Genomic DNA, 19,529 nt, shown 5'->3' on the forward strand with positions numbered 1-19,529 from the left:
ACCTAGTTTACGTGGCTGAGTGAAGATGACAATGTTTTTCTCTGGTATCTGGTAGAAAATCTAACACGAGTCTGTTTGACAGTGCACTAAGATGAAGACATAGGCTCTAAATGATCACAAAATCAGCCAGAGCCATATCCAAGCTTTGAGGGTGGTCAAACGTTCAAATCATTCATCTGCTTTGGTTGTATTGACATGAAAAGACACAGCGTGGTCGGTGTCACTGTTTTTTTTTCTCTATTTTCTCTTTTAAACACAGGGTACAATTTCATGTCAGAACTGTCAACACCGACTGACCAAGATCAGTTTTGAAAGAAATGGTAGAAATCTGGGGAGATACATGAAGGCAGAAACAGGCACAGCCGTGAGAAGAGAGAGTGAGTGAACTGCTGGAGAGAAGACACAGAGGCAGCAGACAGACTGAGAGACACAGAGACAGATAAAAGAGAACAAAGAGCCCTGCGATAACACTACACCCATAGACATGAACATACTGATGAACTATATAGCAAGGTTTAAATCAAACTCAGTGGTTCTGTCTTTGAAGTTCATGACTCAAAGTCAGAAGGGACTGGAAGCAACATTTGCTCTTTCAATCATCTCACACACACAACTACCAGCAGCTGTAACACAAAACTGTAATTTATATTAAAACACAGTGAAAAGGAGCAGACAGAGATTAGGTTCTGGTTAGGTTTCATTACAGCTGTATTATGCTCCAACCACAGAGTGCATTTGTCTCTGTCAGCAGTCTGTGGTGGCTGCATTAAACAACATTACACTTAATAAAAAATGCACTCACTTTTCGAAGTTTCATTTAAGCAGGCAGGTCAATTAAGAACAATTCTCCCACAAAGTGAAACACTGCCTTTGGAGGGAAACTGCATTATTCAGCCTTGCGCTGTGGAAGAGTTCGAAACCACAGGAATTTCTATTTTACAAAGCAATTAATTTTTTCTCCACAGAGATAATATAATGTCAGACATAATTGCGGCCTGACACACAAACAAAGACATAAACTAGGTCTGTGTAAGCACACGTCTCCTCTTACTCTCACTCTGAGTGTTGGCTGCTCTGCGAGTCATGTAGAATATAACTGTAACAGCATGTTTACCTGATAAGCTCCAGGCCCAGGGTTGGTGTTCATGGAGACCTTGAATCGATCTTCTCTGGAGGAGATCAGAGCCATTTTAGGGAAGGATTTCACACTGAGGTTGTACTGGCCAGGACCTGATGAACATTTATACACACATGATGATCATCAAAAGTGAATGCATCATTTTAAATCAAGCTGCTTTAACAGAGTCAGGAAAGACGGGTGCATGCCCACAGACATACAAACACCAGATCATCATGTACTCTGTAGGACTTGTGTGCATAAAGTTTTCCTGCCAATAATCCAAATGATTCCACTGCTCAAAAAACGTGCAGATTACTTGAATTGGTCTAAAGATGCCCATGGCTGTGAATGTGTATGTCAAAGTCCTGTGATTGACAGGCCACCTGTCCAGGGCAACCCGGCCTCTTGCCAAATGTCAGCTGTGATCGTCTCCAGCCCAAAACTTTAGCGTATGGATGAATGGATGCTACAAAAATCTATTTTTTCTCTGATACAAAACTTCTACCACAGTTTATTTAATTTTAATTTTGGGGGGGTTAAGGTGAATTAAACGACATTGCTTGGAGCTACATTCAAGGTGCTGTGGCAGATAACTTTGAGTACAACATTGCATTAAGATGACAATAAATTATTCTGCTCAAGGTAAAAAATATGGTTTTAATCATGTTTTTCTCTGTTATGCATAAAGCCACTCTGGTTGATCCACCTTTTGTTCCCTTTCATGAATACCGTACCACTAAAGTCACAGCAGTATGGGTGCCTTGCACAGAGTAACCAGGGTGTACTGTCTTGTTTTCATGGGCTGCAGATTAATGTAACCGTAACTGTCTGAACTATGATCAAAGCTCAGCGCACAGAGAGCTGATCCGCCCTGCTGTCCAGCACCAAGACATGTTATACAACCAAATACACTGCAGGGATTAGTCAGGATTTTTCACTGTGGGTTCCTTTTGGATAAAGTTACCATTTTATGAATATACTATGAGACATACACACAAGCAGATGTACAGAGATGCATGTGTTTAATGTAATGCTTTCATATTTAAACCCATGCTGTGAATGCAGAAACAAACACACACATATACATGTACTCACAGTGTAAAAACAAGCCTATCAAAAGACTTTTTCACTTTAAGAAGAAACATTTGCAATAAATTCTCAAAGATGAAAACTGTTCTCAAATTGAAGAAGGTAAGCCTCCAGGGTTTATCCTTTGAACCAAGTTGTTTCCACTACTAACTATTTTGTATTGTTTAAAACATCAACTGCCAACTTTTCTTAAATTATAGAAACAACTTTCACAATCGATTTTGAAATGCTATAATGGACCCCTGAGCTACAGATCTTATGCTGTACAAGTAATAAGAACAAGAATCCATCACTGGTTCAACACAGTTTTACAGTAAGACTTTGAAAGACTTTTAAAGCTTCCTAGAAAAACATGGCACCAAAAACAACATGGCTGCATGAGAAACACCTTGAGCTGTAAGTCACAAACTGTTATATGATACACTTTTCTCCAGCGACTTTGTGTGTGTCTCAAAAGTAGTAAAGTGATTGCTATTATATAAAATGTGATCACACTGGGTCCAGCATGATGAGAAATATAACACTCCCTAATGTTCTATATACTAAAGGCCTATTCATAAATGCAAATTCAATAATGGGCAAAATGATTGTATGCGTGCGTTACCACACACCTATCAATGTGTGTGTCTAAGTGTATGTGTGCTTGAGTTTTCACATGCTTGTGTGTGCACATCAGCTCCAGTGTGTGTGGGCATAAAAGTGTGCATGTGTGTGCGTGAAGAAGAAACACTATTGCAAACAGTCCAAATCTATTTATATGCAAATTGGATTTTGGTTAAACGGTTTGGGGTGCCTCATGGGTTGAGTCCCTTGGTGAAATGGGGCTACTCATAAATTATCCAAGTAAGTCATGAATCTATCAATTTTGAAACAACATTTTTCAACGGGAGTGTAATTGAGGTAAATATTAGGTTAGAGGCCCACAGAGATGGAGCTAATTGCACCGCATGATGGTGAAAAGGTGGAGCTGTTAGGTTTCACAATGTTCCGAGTTGAAACAGACAGACAGGCAGAGAGACAAACAGACAGACAGATAGATCTGTTTCTCTTGTGTGATGCTGTTCAGTGTGTGTGTGTGTGTGTGTGCATGTGAGACACCTGGCACACTGGGGTCACATCTCAGGAACAGATTATCCCGCGGTGCAGCAGAGAGGAAGCAGCTCTGACGTCTCTTGGCTCCTTCACTTCGGGGTTGCAAATAAGAGCGGCCATTAGCCTTTTCAAACATCTGACCCACATTGTAGCTGTTGGGTGGAGGAGAATCCTACAGGGACAGGAGAGCAGAGGGGAACGAGACCTGTAAATGGCTATATGTGCACAAGGACACTAAGCCATGCTAGCAGCTCTGTGGCTAAATGCTAACATAGGCATGCTAACATTCTTACAATGTCAATGGTTATACTGTATAATAATGTTTAGCTGGTATGATGTTCACCCATTGACTGACGACATGATGTAGCATGCTAGCATTTGCTAATTAGCACTGAATACATATAACATTAGAGATGCTTATGAAAAAAAACATTGCACGTCATTTCAATGTTCTGGAAAGAAACGAATGATGGTGAAGGAAACATAACCTTGAGTGTCACGTGGCACTGTCTCTAATACTCTTGGATACATCAGACAATGTAACACACAATCACCGAAACATGTAGAGTTCCTGGGGTCATCTTATTATACACAACTCACAGGTCCACAGGATAACAGACACACATTAAAAATGACACTGAGAAATGACTCACTCACCCATCTGTCACACTACATACAATATCACCCATGTACACATTCATGCATGAATATTAGCACAGAACGCAAGGACATGCTGTACATGTCACATCATTTACATGCAAATGCAGACAAGCAAACACACACACACACAAGGAGAAATCTCCTCCATAGTGCCAATGAGTGGTTGGCTCACACCTGTCATTATGCTGATTCTTCACACAGATGATAGAAACATGGGCAACGGTTCAAACATATTACAGGTAATTTTACATGAATAGCCTCCATAACAAGCTCATTACATTCATGGTCATTAATGAATCGCTTACAATTAAGAGATAATATGCTTGATGATGTGAACATGTAATGGATCCCAGTTGTAGAAAGTTGGAACTGGTTCTAAACTTGCTCTCCCCTCGCTGCAGAGGAGTCTGAGTTACAGGGGATTTGTCTTGTCGGTGGGTCTTTGAATAATTGATGGCGAAGGCTGAATATAGCGGCACGATCCATTTATCCTAAACATAGCAGAGCTGTCATTTACCTCAAACTGTCATTTCCCCGCTGTTTTCTCCTTCTCCTCCAAGGTAACCGTCCATCTTTAATCATCGCTAGCCCCAGCCATTTAGCTTTTCATTATAGACACAGTGGGAGGAAAAGGCGGCAAGCACAACATGTGCGCGACAATACAACCTTGAACACACGCAGAGACAGTCGATTTCCAGGCGCGCACACACCAACACAAACACGATTCTGTGGGATGTTGAAAGCAACTGTGGCATTGCTGGAAAATAAGATGAATTGAATGAAGGGGAGGGAATTTTTTGTCACCTGTTACTGTATCCCAGGGTTTGGTATGTCTCCTGGTGGATTTGACACACACACACACACACACACACCTGTAGACACACATCTGTGACAGATCTATCTAACAGTGCAAAGCAATCATCCTCCAACCTGCGCTACATAATGCGCTCACGCACCTGTCGAGGAGCCCTATGGTCCGTAATTATACCTGAATGTGTAGCCGACCACTGTTCCCAGTAGCAGTCATCACCTATTGACAGCTCTCAGGTTGTCTTTAATTACACACCCTTGACATTTAGACAGCTCAATACTTATCTTCCCACATGTGCACAGAGACACACACGAATCCGACTTTTCCTAACGATTCTGTCACACTGCCCTTGACTGTCTGAAAGAAAGCTCACAGTGAATGTAGTGTAGTGTGCATTTTTGACAGGCCGGTGGTGACACAGAATCATCGGAATCGAATATTGATGCGACGCTGGCATCACGACAGATATAGCAGCAAGAAATGATAACTTCATGTTATTGGTGTATAAAAACATGTTATATATAAACTTGAAGGCATATTTCTAGTTAATTGAGATACTGTAGAACTACCAATCAAGCATATTGGTATTAGTAATATAATAAACATGAAGTGGCAGCAAACACTAAATAAACAAGAAGGTTAGTACTAAATAAAGTAAAAGTGTATAGGGGACGACAATGCTTCACAAGCATTGTGAACAATATGTCCTGAATTTTTTCATGCAATTGGCAAGGTCGCCTTACATTACATACGGTCAAGAAGCAGACTGCATTAAGCACTACACAATAAAAAGAACAAACTACATTATGAGTGTAAGATTCCCCTGATTCATGAACAAAACAACAAGACAATGACCTCCTTCTTGAAGGTTTCCTCTACTATTCAAATTTCTTAGTTTGCATAAAGGCTGATTGTCCCTGTCTTTTGTTGCTACTCTAAAAAAAATCTAGTGAAATAACAGTGCAGGTCCACAGTCCCAACTGGCTCTTATTATGGTTGAGTTTCCTGAGCAGCATACATACAATGGCAGGGGATAGGAGAACATTCCTTGATTAATTTTGTGATAACTGTTGTGAAAATGACAACAGATGAGTTAAGTAGTTTGGGGGTTCAATAAAGGCATGTCATCTGGAAAGCCCAAGGAAAGCCAAATTCAACATATCTATAAAGGATGTAAACACAAGTGTCCTTTAATCCATCCATCCATCCATCCATCCATCCATGCATCTATACTGCTTATCCTGTTCAGGGTCACGGCACTAGAGCCAATCCCTGTCATTGGGCGTGAGGCGGGGTACATCTTGGACAGGTCAGCAGTCAGTCACAGGGCTCTCACTCTCACACCTATGGGCAATTTAGTGCCACCAGTTAGCCTAACGAGCATGTCTTTGGACTGTGGGAGGAAGCCATAGTACCCGGAGGGAGCCCACGCATGCACGGGGAGAACATGCAAACCACACAGAAAGGCCCACTTTGTCCGAACCAAGATTCGAACCAGGAACCTTCCAGCTGTGAGGCAACAGCGCTAACTACTTTATTACGTAGTAATATCTAATTATCTAATTTTGTACTTTTTATATATATATATATATCGATAGATATATATATTTTGATCTTTATTTTTTACCCTCTGTGTGCTGATTCTTTCCTATTGTATTGTACTGTATAAGCTGCTGGAGACTGAATTTCCCAGAGGGAGTCATCCCAAAGGGATCAATAAAGTTGAGTCTAAGTCTAAGTCTAAGTCTAAGTCTAATGTATTTTAAAAGTTTTAAATTTAATTAAAAACTGAATTTCAAACTGATATTTGTTTTATCACATTCTGAACAACAATCTGCCATTTCTTATGTTAAAAATAAACACTGATTAACTGATGCTTTTAATGCAACAAATCAGTCTTCTTACTTTCTACTTCAGTGCATGCAAAACACATGCTCAGTTAAATGTCCAGCCTCATAAGAGTTTAGCAGCAAACACACATTTAGGCGCGACTTGTTATCTTCTTTCAGCCTTTCTTCCTCACCATGTTCTCTCACACTAATGGCCACTCAAATGTACCTGACAACCACCATACTAATGATTTGGCTCAGTATATTCAGTGACAGCTTTGACTAATGGCCGGGCTTTGCACATGAGATTCATGTGTGTGTGTGTGTGTGTGTGTGTGTGTGTGTGTGCTACCCTCACATTCCATTCTTCATCCTCTCATTACTCTTAAAACCTTTCATTCTTCCTGGTGGAGCAGAGTGCTATTTTCAGACTGTATTTCCATATTTCAGATCATTCCACTGGAGATAATATATATCCCTAGTGTGTATGTACATGCAAAGGCATGTGCGTGTCTGTGTGTAAGTGCATGCATGCATATGTGTGTGGCATAGCTACACTATATACTGTACTAGGACGTATATACTAGGAAAAATAATAAATAAAATTAAAATTGTTCGTGAAGCCAACTTTTTAATGGTTTCAAGTGGTAGGGGCTGAATAGTGAATCTGGTTGGGAAAACATTCGTACTCGATGTTTTATGGATTTATGACTATTCTACAGACTTAAAATTTTTGTTTAGTTTCCTTATGGATAAATTAGGTAAAAAAAATGTGCAGGCACTTCCTGTTGTAAAAGCTGCACATCCTTAAACTGACTAATGCCCCCACTCTGCACACTATCCTCAGTCTTGCTGGCACACTCTGCAGATAATGAACAGACTGGATATCCCCATTTGGAGTCTAATACATAATAATGGTTACTTAGGCTGTGTCTCTTGAGTCCACAGTGTCCCATGAGGTTTATATGTTACGCTGAACAGCGAATCTGGCAGTTTTGGTGCAAGATATTAAAAAGTGTGAACAAATAGTGCACAGTATACCGACCCCTAAAGGCTTTTAAGTAAGGGATAATGCACAGTGAGCAGGTTGTTTTCGTGGAATGGGGTATCCCACTTATAGCACGGCTTTTTACTTAGGAAATCAATTATTTGACACAATATATTGATTTGGAAATTATTTGATTAATTTAAAGCTGATAATCTTTATGTTTTCCATTTAAAAATAGTCTATTACACTCAGTTAGAGCTGCATCCATAGCAACGGTTAACTCTAGCCTTCTTAAAATTAGCTAACCAAGCTAATATTACTCACATTAACATGAGCTAACCTAGCTGTTAATACTCACATTAACATGAGCTAACCTAGCTGTTAATACTCACATTAACATGAGCTAACGTAGCTGTTATTACTGACATTTACATGAGCTAACCTAGCTGTTATTACTCACATTAACATGAGCTAACGTAGCTGTTATTACTCACATTAACATGAGCTAACCTAGCTGTTATTACTCACATTAACATGAGCTAACGTAGCTGTTATTACTCACATTAACATGAGCTAACGTAGCTGTTATTACTCACATTAACATGAGCTAACGTAGCTGTTATTACTCAAATTAACATGAGCTAACGTAGCTGTTATTACTCACATTAAAATGAGCTAACCTAGCAGTTTTTCCATCCCTAGCAACGGTCTGTTCTTCATAACAACGGTCTCAGAATGCAATAATGAAACAGTATCAACACAGCCGTGTAATAAGATTAGATATCATGCTTACCATAACTTTCACTAGCATGACATTGACAAAGTCTCCTGCATTGCACCATTTTTTTTAAGATTAAACATTCATATTTGTGCTTTCTGTGTTAATTTACCTTCTGTAACACAAAAGATTGCTAGTAATTAAACAAAAAGTGAAGGCAGCTTTTGTTTGCATGTTCTCCTCCCAGAAAAGACAATCTATGTCATTGTGTGTCATAAGCACAGCTGGTGTCTCATCATTGGGCTTGATAACCATCTGTCTGGTTTTATTAGTGGAGGTAAGGCGGGTGTCATAAGGCCTTAATGAGGATTTCGACAGGTCTTCTATATAGATGGAAAGACAGAAGGAAACCATATGGGTCCCATTCGCTTCCTATTCACATTTTATAGGTGGCAGTTAGTTTAACAATATGCTGACAGCTACAGTTTTGTAGTCTTGTTTACTTTTCTTTCTACTTTATTTTACTTCATTCTTACTGCCTTATTTGCTTATTTTTGCCTTGTCTTCACGTTTTGTCTTTCGTGCTCCATGTCTTCTTTTTCTGCACGTCATCTTTTAAGGCCTTAAGTTTTACTGTTTCCTCACATCAACTGCATCTTTTCTTAACCTGTCTCTTTTTATCTCACATGTGCTCTATTTGACTTTAATCTACCAGCCTCCGTCCTCTCATTGCACTACATCATATACATGTAGACCTGAACAGCTTATCTGATTTTAAAGGGTACTTGTCTCGCTGTGACTGATTTATATACAGTATTAATCAGAAAGCTGTCCTTGGAGTCAGGGTGCTTTAGAGTCCTGTGTAAACACTGACACCCACAGCTGGGTCCCTCCTGAACCAGCAGCCATCCAGCAGAGGTCCAGAAGGCCTGGTTGAGTAAACGCCCAGCCCAGGCCTCCTTACATCATCTGGGCTTAGCTCTGCTCGCCGTCTCCCTGGCCGCCTGCCTGGATGACTGTCTGCTTGGCTCCTAAAATCATCACCTGCTACTAAACAGCTGTCCACAACCAAACACAAAAAACACACAGCTGCTGCAAAATGGTGCCCACACCTGCAAATGGGTCGCACACACACCCGCACTGCACTACACACACAGCTGCTGGCCACAGCTGGTGCCCATTCTTTGGACGGAGAAATGTACATTTAGGTATTCACACACGGGACACAGCTGCTCACCACATGTCCTACTTCATCCACATCAGGAGTTGCTTAAAGAGAAAGAGAGAAAGACAGAGAGATTGACTGAGCAACTTAAGGATAGACAAAAACTACAAATATGGAGTGATGACAAGAAAGACAGAAAACATTAAGACAGAAAATCAAGTGTAAACAGTTATAAAGAGATTTAAAGAAATACAGCATGTGTGATAACATAGACAATCTCATCAAAGGAAGGCCTTGTCACATTTCGTTTCCTCTAATCCATTCTAAAAGTGCAAAATAAGTTTACTAAGAATACTGAACTCTATCCTGGACAGTGCCATGGGTCTACTACTGTCTGCTGATGATTCAACTATTCCCATTTAAATAAAGATGAGATCCAATATCTCTCCCACTACTGAAGACTTTCCGAAGCAAGTCGATAAAAATAACATTTGCCAGATCAAGCATGTGGCTGATTCTGACAGCAGACAGAAAATATGTTATTTTACATCCAGTACTGTATAAAAGCTGTGACCTTGCTGTTTAAATTGAAGTGTTTGTTCTACACTGTTTTCTCGAACATGTCACAGGACACAGAAATATAAAAAAGGACAAATCAGCTCAGCTTACTCAAAACAATCAACACAGTTTGCACAGACCCGAAAGTGCAGTTTGTTTTTTCATGTTGTCCTGAATTACTGCATCCATGTTTACTTCCTTTGTTGTCGCAATGCTACCTTTCTTAGCGTGTTAGTGCTACCAACTGTCCCTCAGCAGACAGAATGAGGAAACATTGCTCCATAAGGTTACAAAGGGTCAAAATCTCCACTGCGCACCTTTTAATCATTTAGTAAAATGCAGAAGTGTTTATAAAATGCTTCTATGAATAGATTGGTAATGGTCCTGTGGGTCATTTGTGGAGTAAGGGCCAAATGTTGTTGCCTTGCCAATTGGCAAATATAAAGAACATTTTATTCTGTTTACCTGCAGATATGATGCCTTGCTGGGTTTTTGCCATTTAGAATTTTTAATCACTTTCTTTCCCTTATATAAACTTACGATTAAAACACAGATTTTGGCTACCTCTGTGTATCAGGAGATCTATCTCTATGATAGCACTGCATAAAGCATAAAGTAACAGTGGGTATGGATTGCTCTGGAGTTGTACAAAAGTTCGAGAAATCATGTCGTGTTTATTCACCTTTACTTGTAAAAAGTCTTTTATTTTAAGTCACAGGCTGTTTCTGAGGGAGGGCTGTTTTTCAGTTGATTTGTTTTATAACAGCTAGACAGCAGGGAGGCAACAATAACTAGGACTTCACAGCAAGAGAGGAAGAGAAGGAAAGAGAGAAAAAGAATTTCACCGAGCGTATGTGATCTTTTCCTCCAAGCAATAACTTAGAGAGCATCCACACATCATAAAATCTGAAAGTGCTACACAGACAACTTCTCCATCTGTGCCCCATCACACATTTTAAGACTCACTTGTTCTGCTCTCTCTTTTTGCTGTCTTTCCCTCTGTTGCTCATGCAGGCATGCTCATTTATTCCAGTCGCTCAAGCTCTCCTTTAACTGTCTACATGATCTCTATTTTCAGTCATCTTTCACTTCACAGCCGTCCCAATGCTGTCTCTGTAAATCAAGGCAGATATGAAACAATATACAAGTGCTATTAAGATGCGTGTATAAATTATAATTTCATTGAATATAAATCAATTAATAAGTATCTATCCCACTCATGGCAAGAAAACATGGCAGTGTGTCTGAGACGGTTTTGTGTCTGTCTCTGGTGGGATCGTGTTCGGGCAGGAGTTATTGGCCCGTGCAGAATTTGAGCAGGAGTCCACTAAAGCTCCCTGGAGTTGGCGGTGAGCATGTTCTTGTCCACTGGCATTACCAGATTGTCCACTCAATCTGAAAAGTGTTATTATGATGTCAGGAGAAAAACAAAATCTTGCCACCACTAAGTCCTCTGTTGATAAGTACATTTGCATGACGAGGGTGCTGGGCATTAAAATGAAAACAGCATTGGTCAGAGACTGGCAATAACAGTTGTGCTTGAGTTGTTTTAAACTGGTTGTAAGATAGGGCCCGGAGTTTCGGTTTTCTTTTAGTGATCCTCTGACCATCCACAACAGGCGAAAGGTTCTCAGGGCCCGATCAGACAGGTCGGTTTTAGCAGCTGGGGGCGGCTTTTTTGTTTTCAGTGAGAGGGACGCTTTTTGAGCGCTGCTTTTGCTTTGCAGAGCACCGCGCTTTTTTCTGCTCTGTGCGCCTTGCGTTTTTGAGGAAACGCTCCGAGCGCCTCGAGTTGAAAAAACTTCAACTCAAAGCAGAAAAGCGCCCGACGTCATGGGCGTTTTTTCTCATTGTCCAATCGGATGAAAGGAGAGGCGAGCCTTCTGTCAGTTTACAATGTAACGGTTAGGTTAATGACAGCTAATGATTCGGTGGTTGCCTTAACAACAGTAGGAAAAAAAGCCTCTGATCGGGTGTTTACTTCCACAAAAAAGGCAGTGCGGTGCGCCTCGTGTTTTACAGCTTGCAAAGCGCGTCCTGTCTGATCGGGCCCTTATACAGTAGTTCCGAGATATATTAAAGTCCTACAAGAGGACTGCCATGACATTAATCAAGAACATTCATGGTTGGGAGAGGAGGAGCCCTTTCCGTTCTGGACACAACGTGCCTTTTCTCTAGTGCCACCCCAAAGGGGAATGTTAGCAATAAAAAGAGACAAAAAGAAGAGAGAGTAAGATACACAATGTTGTAATCAAACAGATCATTTGCAACAAAATTTCCAAATGTATCATCAAATATATAGATTCGTACGCCCCTATCGACAAGATGACATAATTTGTCTTTGCCTACCAACATTGTTTTATGATGTGGCAACACTATAGTTTTGTTCATATTTAGGCACAAAAGCTATTTGAGACAAGGTGTATGGAAAGATCATGGTTTGGTTAAACTACTTTGTTATAGGTAGGGAGTCTTTCGTTGTCATGGTTACAGTAATAACCACTTGGTTATGGTCAGGGAACAATCATAGTAACTGTTAAAAGAAACAACAATCAGTAGGAATGGGAAGCAAACAACGATGTCCCAAGCTTTTTAGATCGATCCTTTTCTGCAGACCTGACACTACTTCCAGTTTTATCCTGATGGAAAAGAGAAATTTCTCTCACCACAGTCCTTGGACGTTAAGCATTTGTTCGGGGCATTTTCTGAAACAACTGATGTTGTTTTTCTTGGGAGCACCGTCTCTAAATTGCTGTTTAATTTGTTGAGCATATTTGTGCTCCTAGCTGGATAATCTGTTTACCATCAGTACAAATATTAGTTAAAATTAAGGTTAAGGTTGTGAGGGGGTGTGAACACCGCCTCTAGAAGTTGCTGACAGAACTCTAAACTTTTAGTTTATTCCTTTCATCTCATTGTCCATCGTCATCTATCACAAAACCTTTTTCCACAGCCCTGTTAGCTGATCAGGACATTATATGATCTGAACATCAGACTTCACTTCGATCCAGCAAACTGTTTGAATTAAAGACTTTTTTTTTTTTCAAACGCCAGAGACTCACACAACTTTTAATGGAAAGCAATCTAAAGACAATTTAACTGAAAAGTAAAGCTGGAAGAAGCCAAGACAGAGGCACTTAAGACAGCAGACAATGGCCTGAGATGCATGTCTACAAGGAAAAGGATATATAAGGTAGATCGAGCTAAAGATCTGGACCTGCAGCTTTCACTTCAACACTTCAATGTACTGTAAAGGGTGAATTCATTCTGAGAATCAAACTGGAGACACACAGGGCAGAATTCACAAATGTGTACTTAAATCATAAAAATGTGACATATTTTGTTTATTACATAACACACCTTGTTGCAAAGCTACTCTGTCCATTAGTGTTGATTGACAGGGTCATTAAACCTGACGTTCTGACGTGTCGTTGGAGCTGTCATCCTGTTATTTCATCTGACTGCGTCGTTATACCTGACGCCCTATTGTGTCGTATGACTGCGTCATCATACCTTTCGTCCTGATGTGTCGTCTGACTGCGTCGTCATACCCGACGTCCTCATGTCGTCTGACTGTGTCGTTATACCTGTTGTCCTGATGTGTCGTCCTGATGTGTCGTTTGACTGTGTCGTTATACCTGTTGTCCTGATGTGTCGTCCTGATGTGTCGTTTGACTGTGTCGTTATACCTGTTGTCCTGATGTGTCGTCCTGATGTGTCGTCTGACTGTGTCGTTATACCTGTCGTCCTGATGTGTCATCTGATTGCGTTAATTATACCTGTCGTCCTGTTGTGTTGTCTCACTGCATCATTATACCTGTCATCTTGATGTGTCATCTTGATGTGTCGTCTGACTGTGTCGTTATTCGTGTCGTCCTGATGTGTCGTCTGACTGCGTTGTTATACCTGTCGTCCTGATGTGTCGTCTGACTGAGTCATTATACTTCTCATCCTGATGTGTCGTCTGACTGCATTGTTATACCTGTCGTCCTGTTGTGCCATCCTGTTGTGTCATCTGACTGCGTTGTTATACCCGACCTCCTTGTGTTGTCTGACTGCGTCTAACACCTGTCATCCTGATATGTTGTCTGACTGCGTCGTTATATCTGTTGTCCTGATGTGTCGTCTGACTGCGTCGTTATACCTGTCGCCCTGATGTGTCGTCTGACTGCGTCATTATACCGGTCGCCCTGATGTGTCGTCTGACTGCGTCATTATACCGGTCGCCCTGATGTGTCGTCTGACTGCGTCGTTATACCTGTCGTCCTGTTGTGTCGTCTGACTGCATCGTTATACCCGACGTCCACTTCAGTTGTCTGACTGTGTCGTTATACGTGTCGTCCTCTTGTGTCGTCTGACTGTGTCATTATACCTGTCATCCTGATGTGTCCTCTGACTGCGTGGTTATACCTGTCATCCTGATGTGTCGCCCTGATGTGTTGTCTGACTGTTTCGATTATACCTGTTGTCCTGAAGTGTCGTCTGACTGCGTCGTTATACCTGTCGTCCTGAAGTGTCGTCTGACTGCGTCGTTATACCTGTCGTCCTGATGTGTCGTCTGACTGCGTCGTTATACCCGACGTCCAATCAAACACACTGAACACACCACATTTCCAAACTAATGCAGCACCTTGCAATCTTTTTACACAGTAATGTTTGTAGTCTAAACGCTGAGTGAGTGGATAAGAAGCAGTGCTTTATGCACCTCTTAAATGTGGAGACTGTATTTGGCTTAAAATTGACGTAAAAAGCTGAGTTTAATCAATCAGTAAACCATCTTGCTGAGTCTTTATGTTTAGGCAAACACAGAAAGGTAGCTAGGACAGGTAGATGAGGTACACAGCCATTGGAAAACTGAATGACCCAGATGCAAAAATCAATATCATTGCTTGTCACCTTCTTCTTTTTTATTTGTTTATAGCCAAGAGCAAATAAAACAGTGTGGGCAGGGTGAAGAAGAAACAAAAAGAGAAAGAGTTGAAATCTTGTCAGAAAGACGAGTCAATACTGCCACTGGATATGACGACACCACAGCTCTGCTCTCCTCTCCTCCCCTCCTCAAATCTTTCCATCCATCACATTTATGAATTGTTCAGGAGGATATTGAGCAGAGCATGATGGGAGAGTTACTGTCTGAAGCCTCAGGGTTGAAGTGTCACCAACCACGTCTCTCATCGGTCAATTAATTATGCATTCCTGTGTGTGTTTCCTGTGTATGTGATACAACAATATATGTGTATGTATTTATAAGCCATGCAAATGCACATTCTGTGAATTGAAGCATACATTTATGTGTGTGTATGGTGATATTTTGAGTGACTCACTTTATCTGTACACTCGTGTATTGCGCGACCGCACTGGAATCCTCACAGGGACTCACATCATCATCATTACCCTGACAGCTGACAGTTAAATCCATATCAAATCTATAACTCCATTTTCCTGTTTTTGTTCCTTTCTTTCATCACCCGACTCCCTTGTCTGCCATAAATAGAGGCTGCAGCGTGACATGCCATTAGCTGTCCATGGATATATCATAAAAATGCAATGAAACACAGAGACAAAAAGTCAATAAGTTACAAACCGTGGGCCACTGCATATTTTCCTCTCCCAGATCCTTCAAGAATATCCCGCCTGTGGCATTACCTTCCATGCAGCTGTCAAGCTTTGTGTCTGACTCAAATGGCTTTTTATTTATTTATCATCTTTATCTCTCTAAAGCCACAGACAGCAATGTCTCACTTCTTTCTGCTTTCCATCTTTCTTTCTTTGTCTACATTATGATCCTCTCTCTCTCTCTCTCTCTCTCTCTGTCCAGCTCTTCCCCCTCTCCTCCTCAGTATCATTTCACCTCCTTAGTTTTTGTCTTCGTTTCATTCTGCATAGCAGGGGGATGATGCTGCTCTTCAGTTTGATAAATGTATGTTTAGCAAACACTCTAATTATCTCAACCAGAGCTAATAGGATAGATAATTACGCATTATACACAGAGGCGCTCTCTCTCTCTCTCACTCTCTTTGTCTTTCCTTCTTTCCCTCCCACCGCTCCTTCCTTTCAGTGTCATCCCTCCTCTCTTTCTCTGTCATCCTCATGGCCATTGTGTGTGTGTGTGTGTGTGTGTGTCTTTTTCTGAGAGCAATGTGGTGTTTTTCCACTTGTAATTGACATTAATGAGGTTTTGCATGACTGCGTCAGGCCTTGTGAATGATGTCTCTCTGCGTCGCTGGACCAGAAGCACAATAAAGCAGCTATGATTTTTCAACGTGTGTGACTACTTACTTAAACCTGAAACACACAGGAAGGATAGCACAGCAGTACATCACCACTTAGCCCTCATAGCTCCTACTGAAGTTATATTTCCAAGGAGGTGCATTAGCAATAGCTGGATGCATCATGTACTGTCTATAGAGCTATTTCATTATGGCGCAGGGAAAAGGACAAACTTAAGACTATTGAGAGCCCGAAGGAGGCTATAGAAGCCTCCTATTCACTCTACCAGGGTGGCAAGTCATGCGTCTAACATAGCAACATAGCAATTGGATCAGCTTCTGGCTAGGCTGGTCATTAGTGTCCGAGGGTGGCGACTAGCACGCCCAAGTCTAGCTAGTCTAGCTAGTTAGTTGCCAGCCTTGGAAGCTTATGACCAACTTATCCAGTAGCCGATCCATTGGGTTGCTAGCTTCGGCGTGCTAGTTGCAAGCCGTGGAAGCTATTGACCAGCCTATACAGTAGCTGAGCCATTGGGTTGCTAGCTTTGGCGTGCTAGTCGCCAGCCTCAGAAGCTAATGACCAAGCCTATCCAGTAGTTGATCCATTGGGTTGCTGGCTTTGGCGTGCTAGTCGCCAGCCTCGGAAGCTAATGACCAGCCTATCCAGTAGTTGATCCATTGGGTTGCTGGCTTTGGCGTGCTAGTCGCCAGCCTCGGAAGCTAATGACCAGTCTATCCAGTAGCCGATCCATTGGGTTGCTAGCTTCGGCGTGCTAGTCGCCAGCCTCAGAAGCTAATGACCAGCCTATCCAGTAGTTGATCCATTGGGTTGCTGGCTTTGGCGTGCTAGTCGCCAGCCTCGGAAGCTAATGACCAGCCTATCCAGTAGTTGATCCATTGGGTTGCTGGCTTTGGCGTGCTAGTCGCCAGCCTCGGAAGCTAATGACCAGTCTATCCAGTAGCCGATCCATTGGGTTGCTAGCTTCGGCGTGCTAGTCGCCAGCCTCAGAAGCTAATGACCAGCCTAGCCAGGAGCCGATCCATTGGGTTGCTATGTTAGACGCATGACTTGCCACCCTGGTAGAGTGAATAGGCGGCTTCTCATTTACCAACGCCAGCCTCTCAGTTACCATCGCTGGCTTATCATTGGCCAGATCAGTAACTGGCTTCGGCCAGGATATAGCCTCCTTTGGGCTCTCAATAGTCTTAATTTTGTCCTTTTCCCTGCACCATATTTCATATACAGCAACACCTTATGATACAGATGTATAAAACTGCTTAACAGTTGGCACATTTCCAACAAGAAAATAGTATAATTCTGACAAATGTACCTTCAAACCTTTCAATTCTAGTAAGGTATTAATAAATGTACAATGACTACTATTCACGTCTACAGGTTACCATGGCTTTGGAAGTCAGTTTATTACATCCACAAGCATCAGCAAGAGTGTCCAAGTAAAGGATGGAAACGTCTCCAGTTATGAAACGTCTCCTTCTTCTATTTGTTTTCATTATTATTATTTTCTCAGGCTTCTTGTTTTATGAATCCTGCTTCCACTCACTGTCAGTGGTCAATGTAATAAAAGGCTGTGTTTTAATATCGTCTGTCTGATTCATGCCAGTTTCACACGGAGAAAGGAGAATTATGAAGTGTTGTTCATTGTCAGCGTTGCAGATATTAGTGCAGATAAACTGAAATTTGTTTGACTGGCAGAGACTTTATTGCTTGGTTTATCAGTTTGAAATGACTTGGAGCAAACAGACGAGCTGGAACAAGAACTTTATGAAGTATTGTCAAATATTAGGCTTTTGTAGCAGAGTAAAACTAAAAAGTCATTTATTTCATTTACTTATAATTTATGAAATATTTAAAAAGGATTACTTTTTAAACTGATGTGCCTACGAATACTCTGATTCTATTCAGCTGTGTAACCCTTCTTTGCACTTGCACCTGTTGAACCCCATGATCATTCACCTGTAAGCAAGGACAGTGTGAGTATACTGTAATATTACAGAAAGCAAGTTTATTACCATGAGGTCACTTATGCCATGGCCCTCACTCAAAATACAAAATGTTTTGTGTCAGGAATGCAAAAATGTCCTTTAGATGCTAAATTGTAACCACTGCCTCTTCTGCCCTGCAACATCAGGCTTCTGATTTACACAACTCGGCCAATGTGAATCCCAGCACAGCATGTACCATACGCTAAAGCTTAATGCTATCAGCCTACTTAAAAGTCAAACTTTAATATAATGTAGCTAACTATAAAAAGGGGGAAAAACCCGGCAAAGATCCCGCACGTCTGCATACTTAACAGTTTCTTGTGATGGTCTGAAGCAAACGTTTACAGATATGTAAACTTCAATGACTGTAGTGATTGTTTTAGTTATGTCTCCTCTCACTGTTCCTCCTCTACTCTGCTAATCCAGAACAGATCAGCTGCAGGAGCCATATTTGTCAACAGAGCTGTCAATCATCCTTTTTACAGCATCAAATAACTAATTCAAACTAAACTTGTCAGATGAACACTTGGATGTAAATCAGCATGATAAGAACTAACTATAATGACAGAAACCATGTTTGAGAATTTTTTTTTTTTAATTTTATAGTTTGATTCATGTCCCATCTGTTAACATGGAAGAGGCGGGCTTTATGCCCTATACTGCAGCCAGTCAGCAGGGGGCAACAGAGAGGTTTTGGCTAAACTTTTAGGGAGCTGTCACGTCCATCTATTTATGCAGTCTATGCTTTGAATAAGGTCTCAAGTGTTTCGGATATCATGAATGGTGTAAGGGCTCTGCTTGGATAATAAACGTAACAAAGCTAATGTTGACCTTTCGGCTTGGGTCTCTACTTCTTCCTCTGTGGAGTCTATATTCTGTATTACATTCTGTATTTTCATTTCTATAACAGCATGTTATCTTGACTTATGGATAATCTTGTTAACAAATGATCCAACATAAAATTAATGAATTGCAGTATTTCAGTGGATTACGAATACAACCTCCAGCCCACAATTCACCGCGCATTCTTAGCTTTCGCCAACACCTCATTATTGAACCAATGCCCCTGCCTCTGACAGTCCCTCACTCTAACTGAGTACAACAATAACCATCCATCAGGGCCTCTATTAATCTCAACATCATTGGCAACAGAACAGAATCGACATGGATGACGAAAGGCAGAAACATATTAGTGAAAAAGTGACTGACAGAGAGACAAAGCTCGCTGTCAGACCGCTCTCCTGTCGCTCTGAGGGACAGGGAAATATTTCACTCATGTATGGAAG

The 19,529-nt window shown here is 41.2% G+C and overlaps 1 protein-coding gene across 1 annotated transcript in view; it reads right to left on the reverse strand.

Annotated features, from left to right (window-relative positions):
• Positions 1-19,529, reverse strand: part of stpg2 (sperm-tail PG-rich repeat containing 2) — a 55,179-nt gene that overhangs the window by 8,640 nt on the left and 27,010 nt on the right. Inside the window, exons 11-12 of the mRNA XM_069683788.1 lie at positions 3,308-3,473; positions 1,115-1,230 (exon numbers count right to left, since the gene is read on the reverse strand). Of these exons, the coding sequence (XP_069539889.1) occupies positions 1,115-1,230; positions 3,308-3,473 (282 nt within the window). The remainder of the gene's footprint in view (positions 1-1,114; positions 1,231-3,307; positions 3,474-19,529) is intronic.

The sequence above is a fragment of the Semicossyphus pulcher genome, unplaced genomic scaffold, assembly GCF_022749685.1.
Source record: "Semicossyphus pulcher isolate SPU_LCO1_2020_fin unplaced genomic scaffold, fSemPul1.0.p SCAF_6, whole genome shotgun sequence".
NCBI classification, from domain to species: Eukaryota; Metazoa; Chordata; class Actinopteri; order Labriformes; family Labridae; genus Semicossyphus; species Semicossyphus pulcher.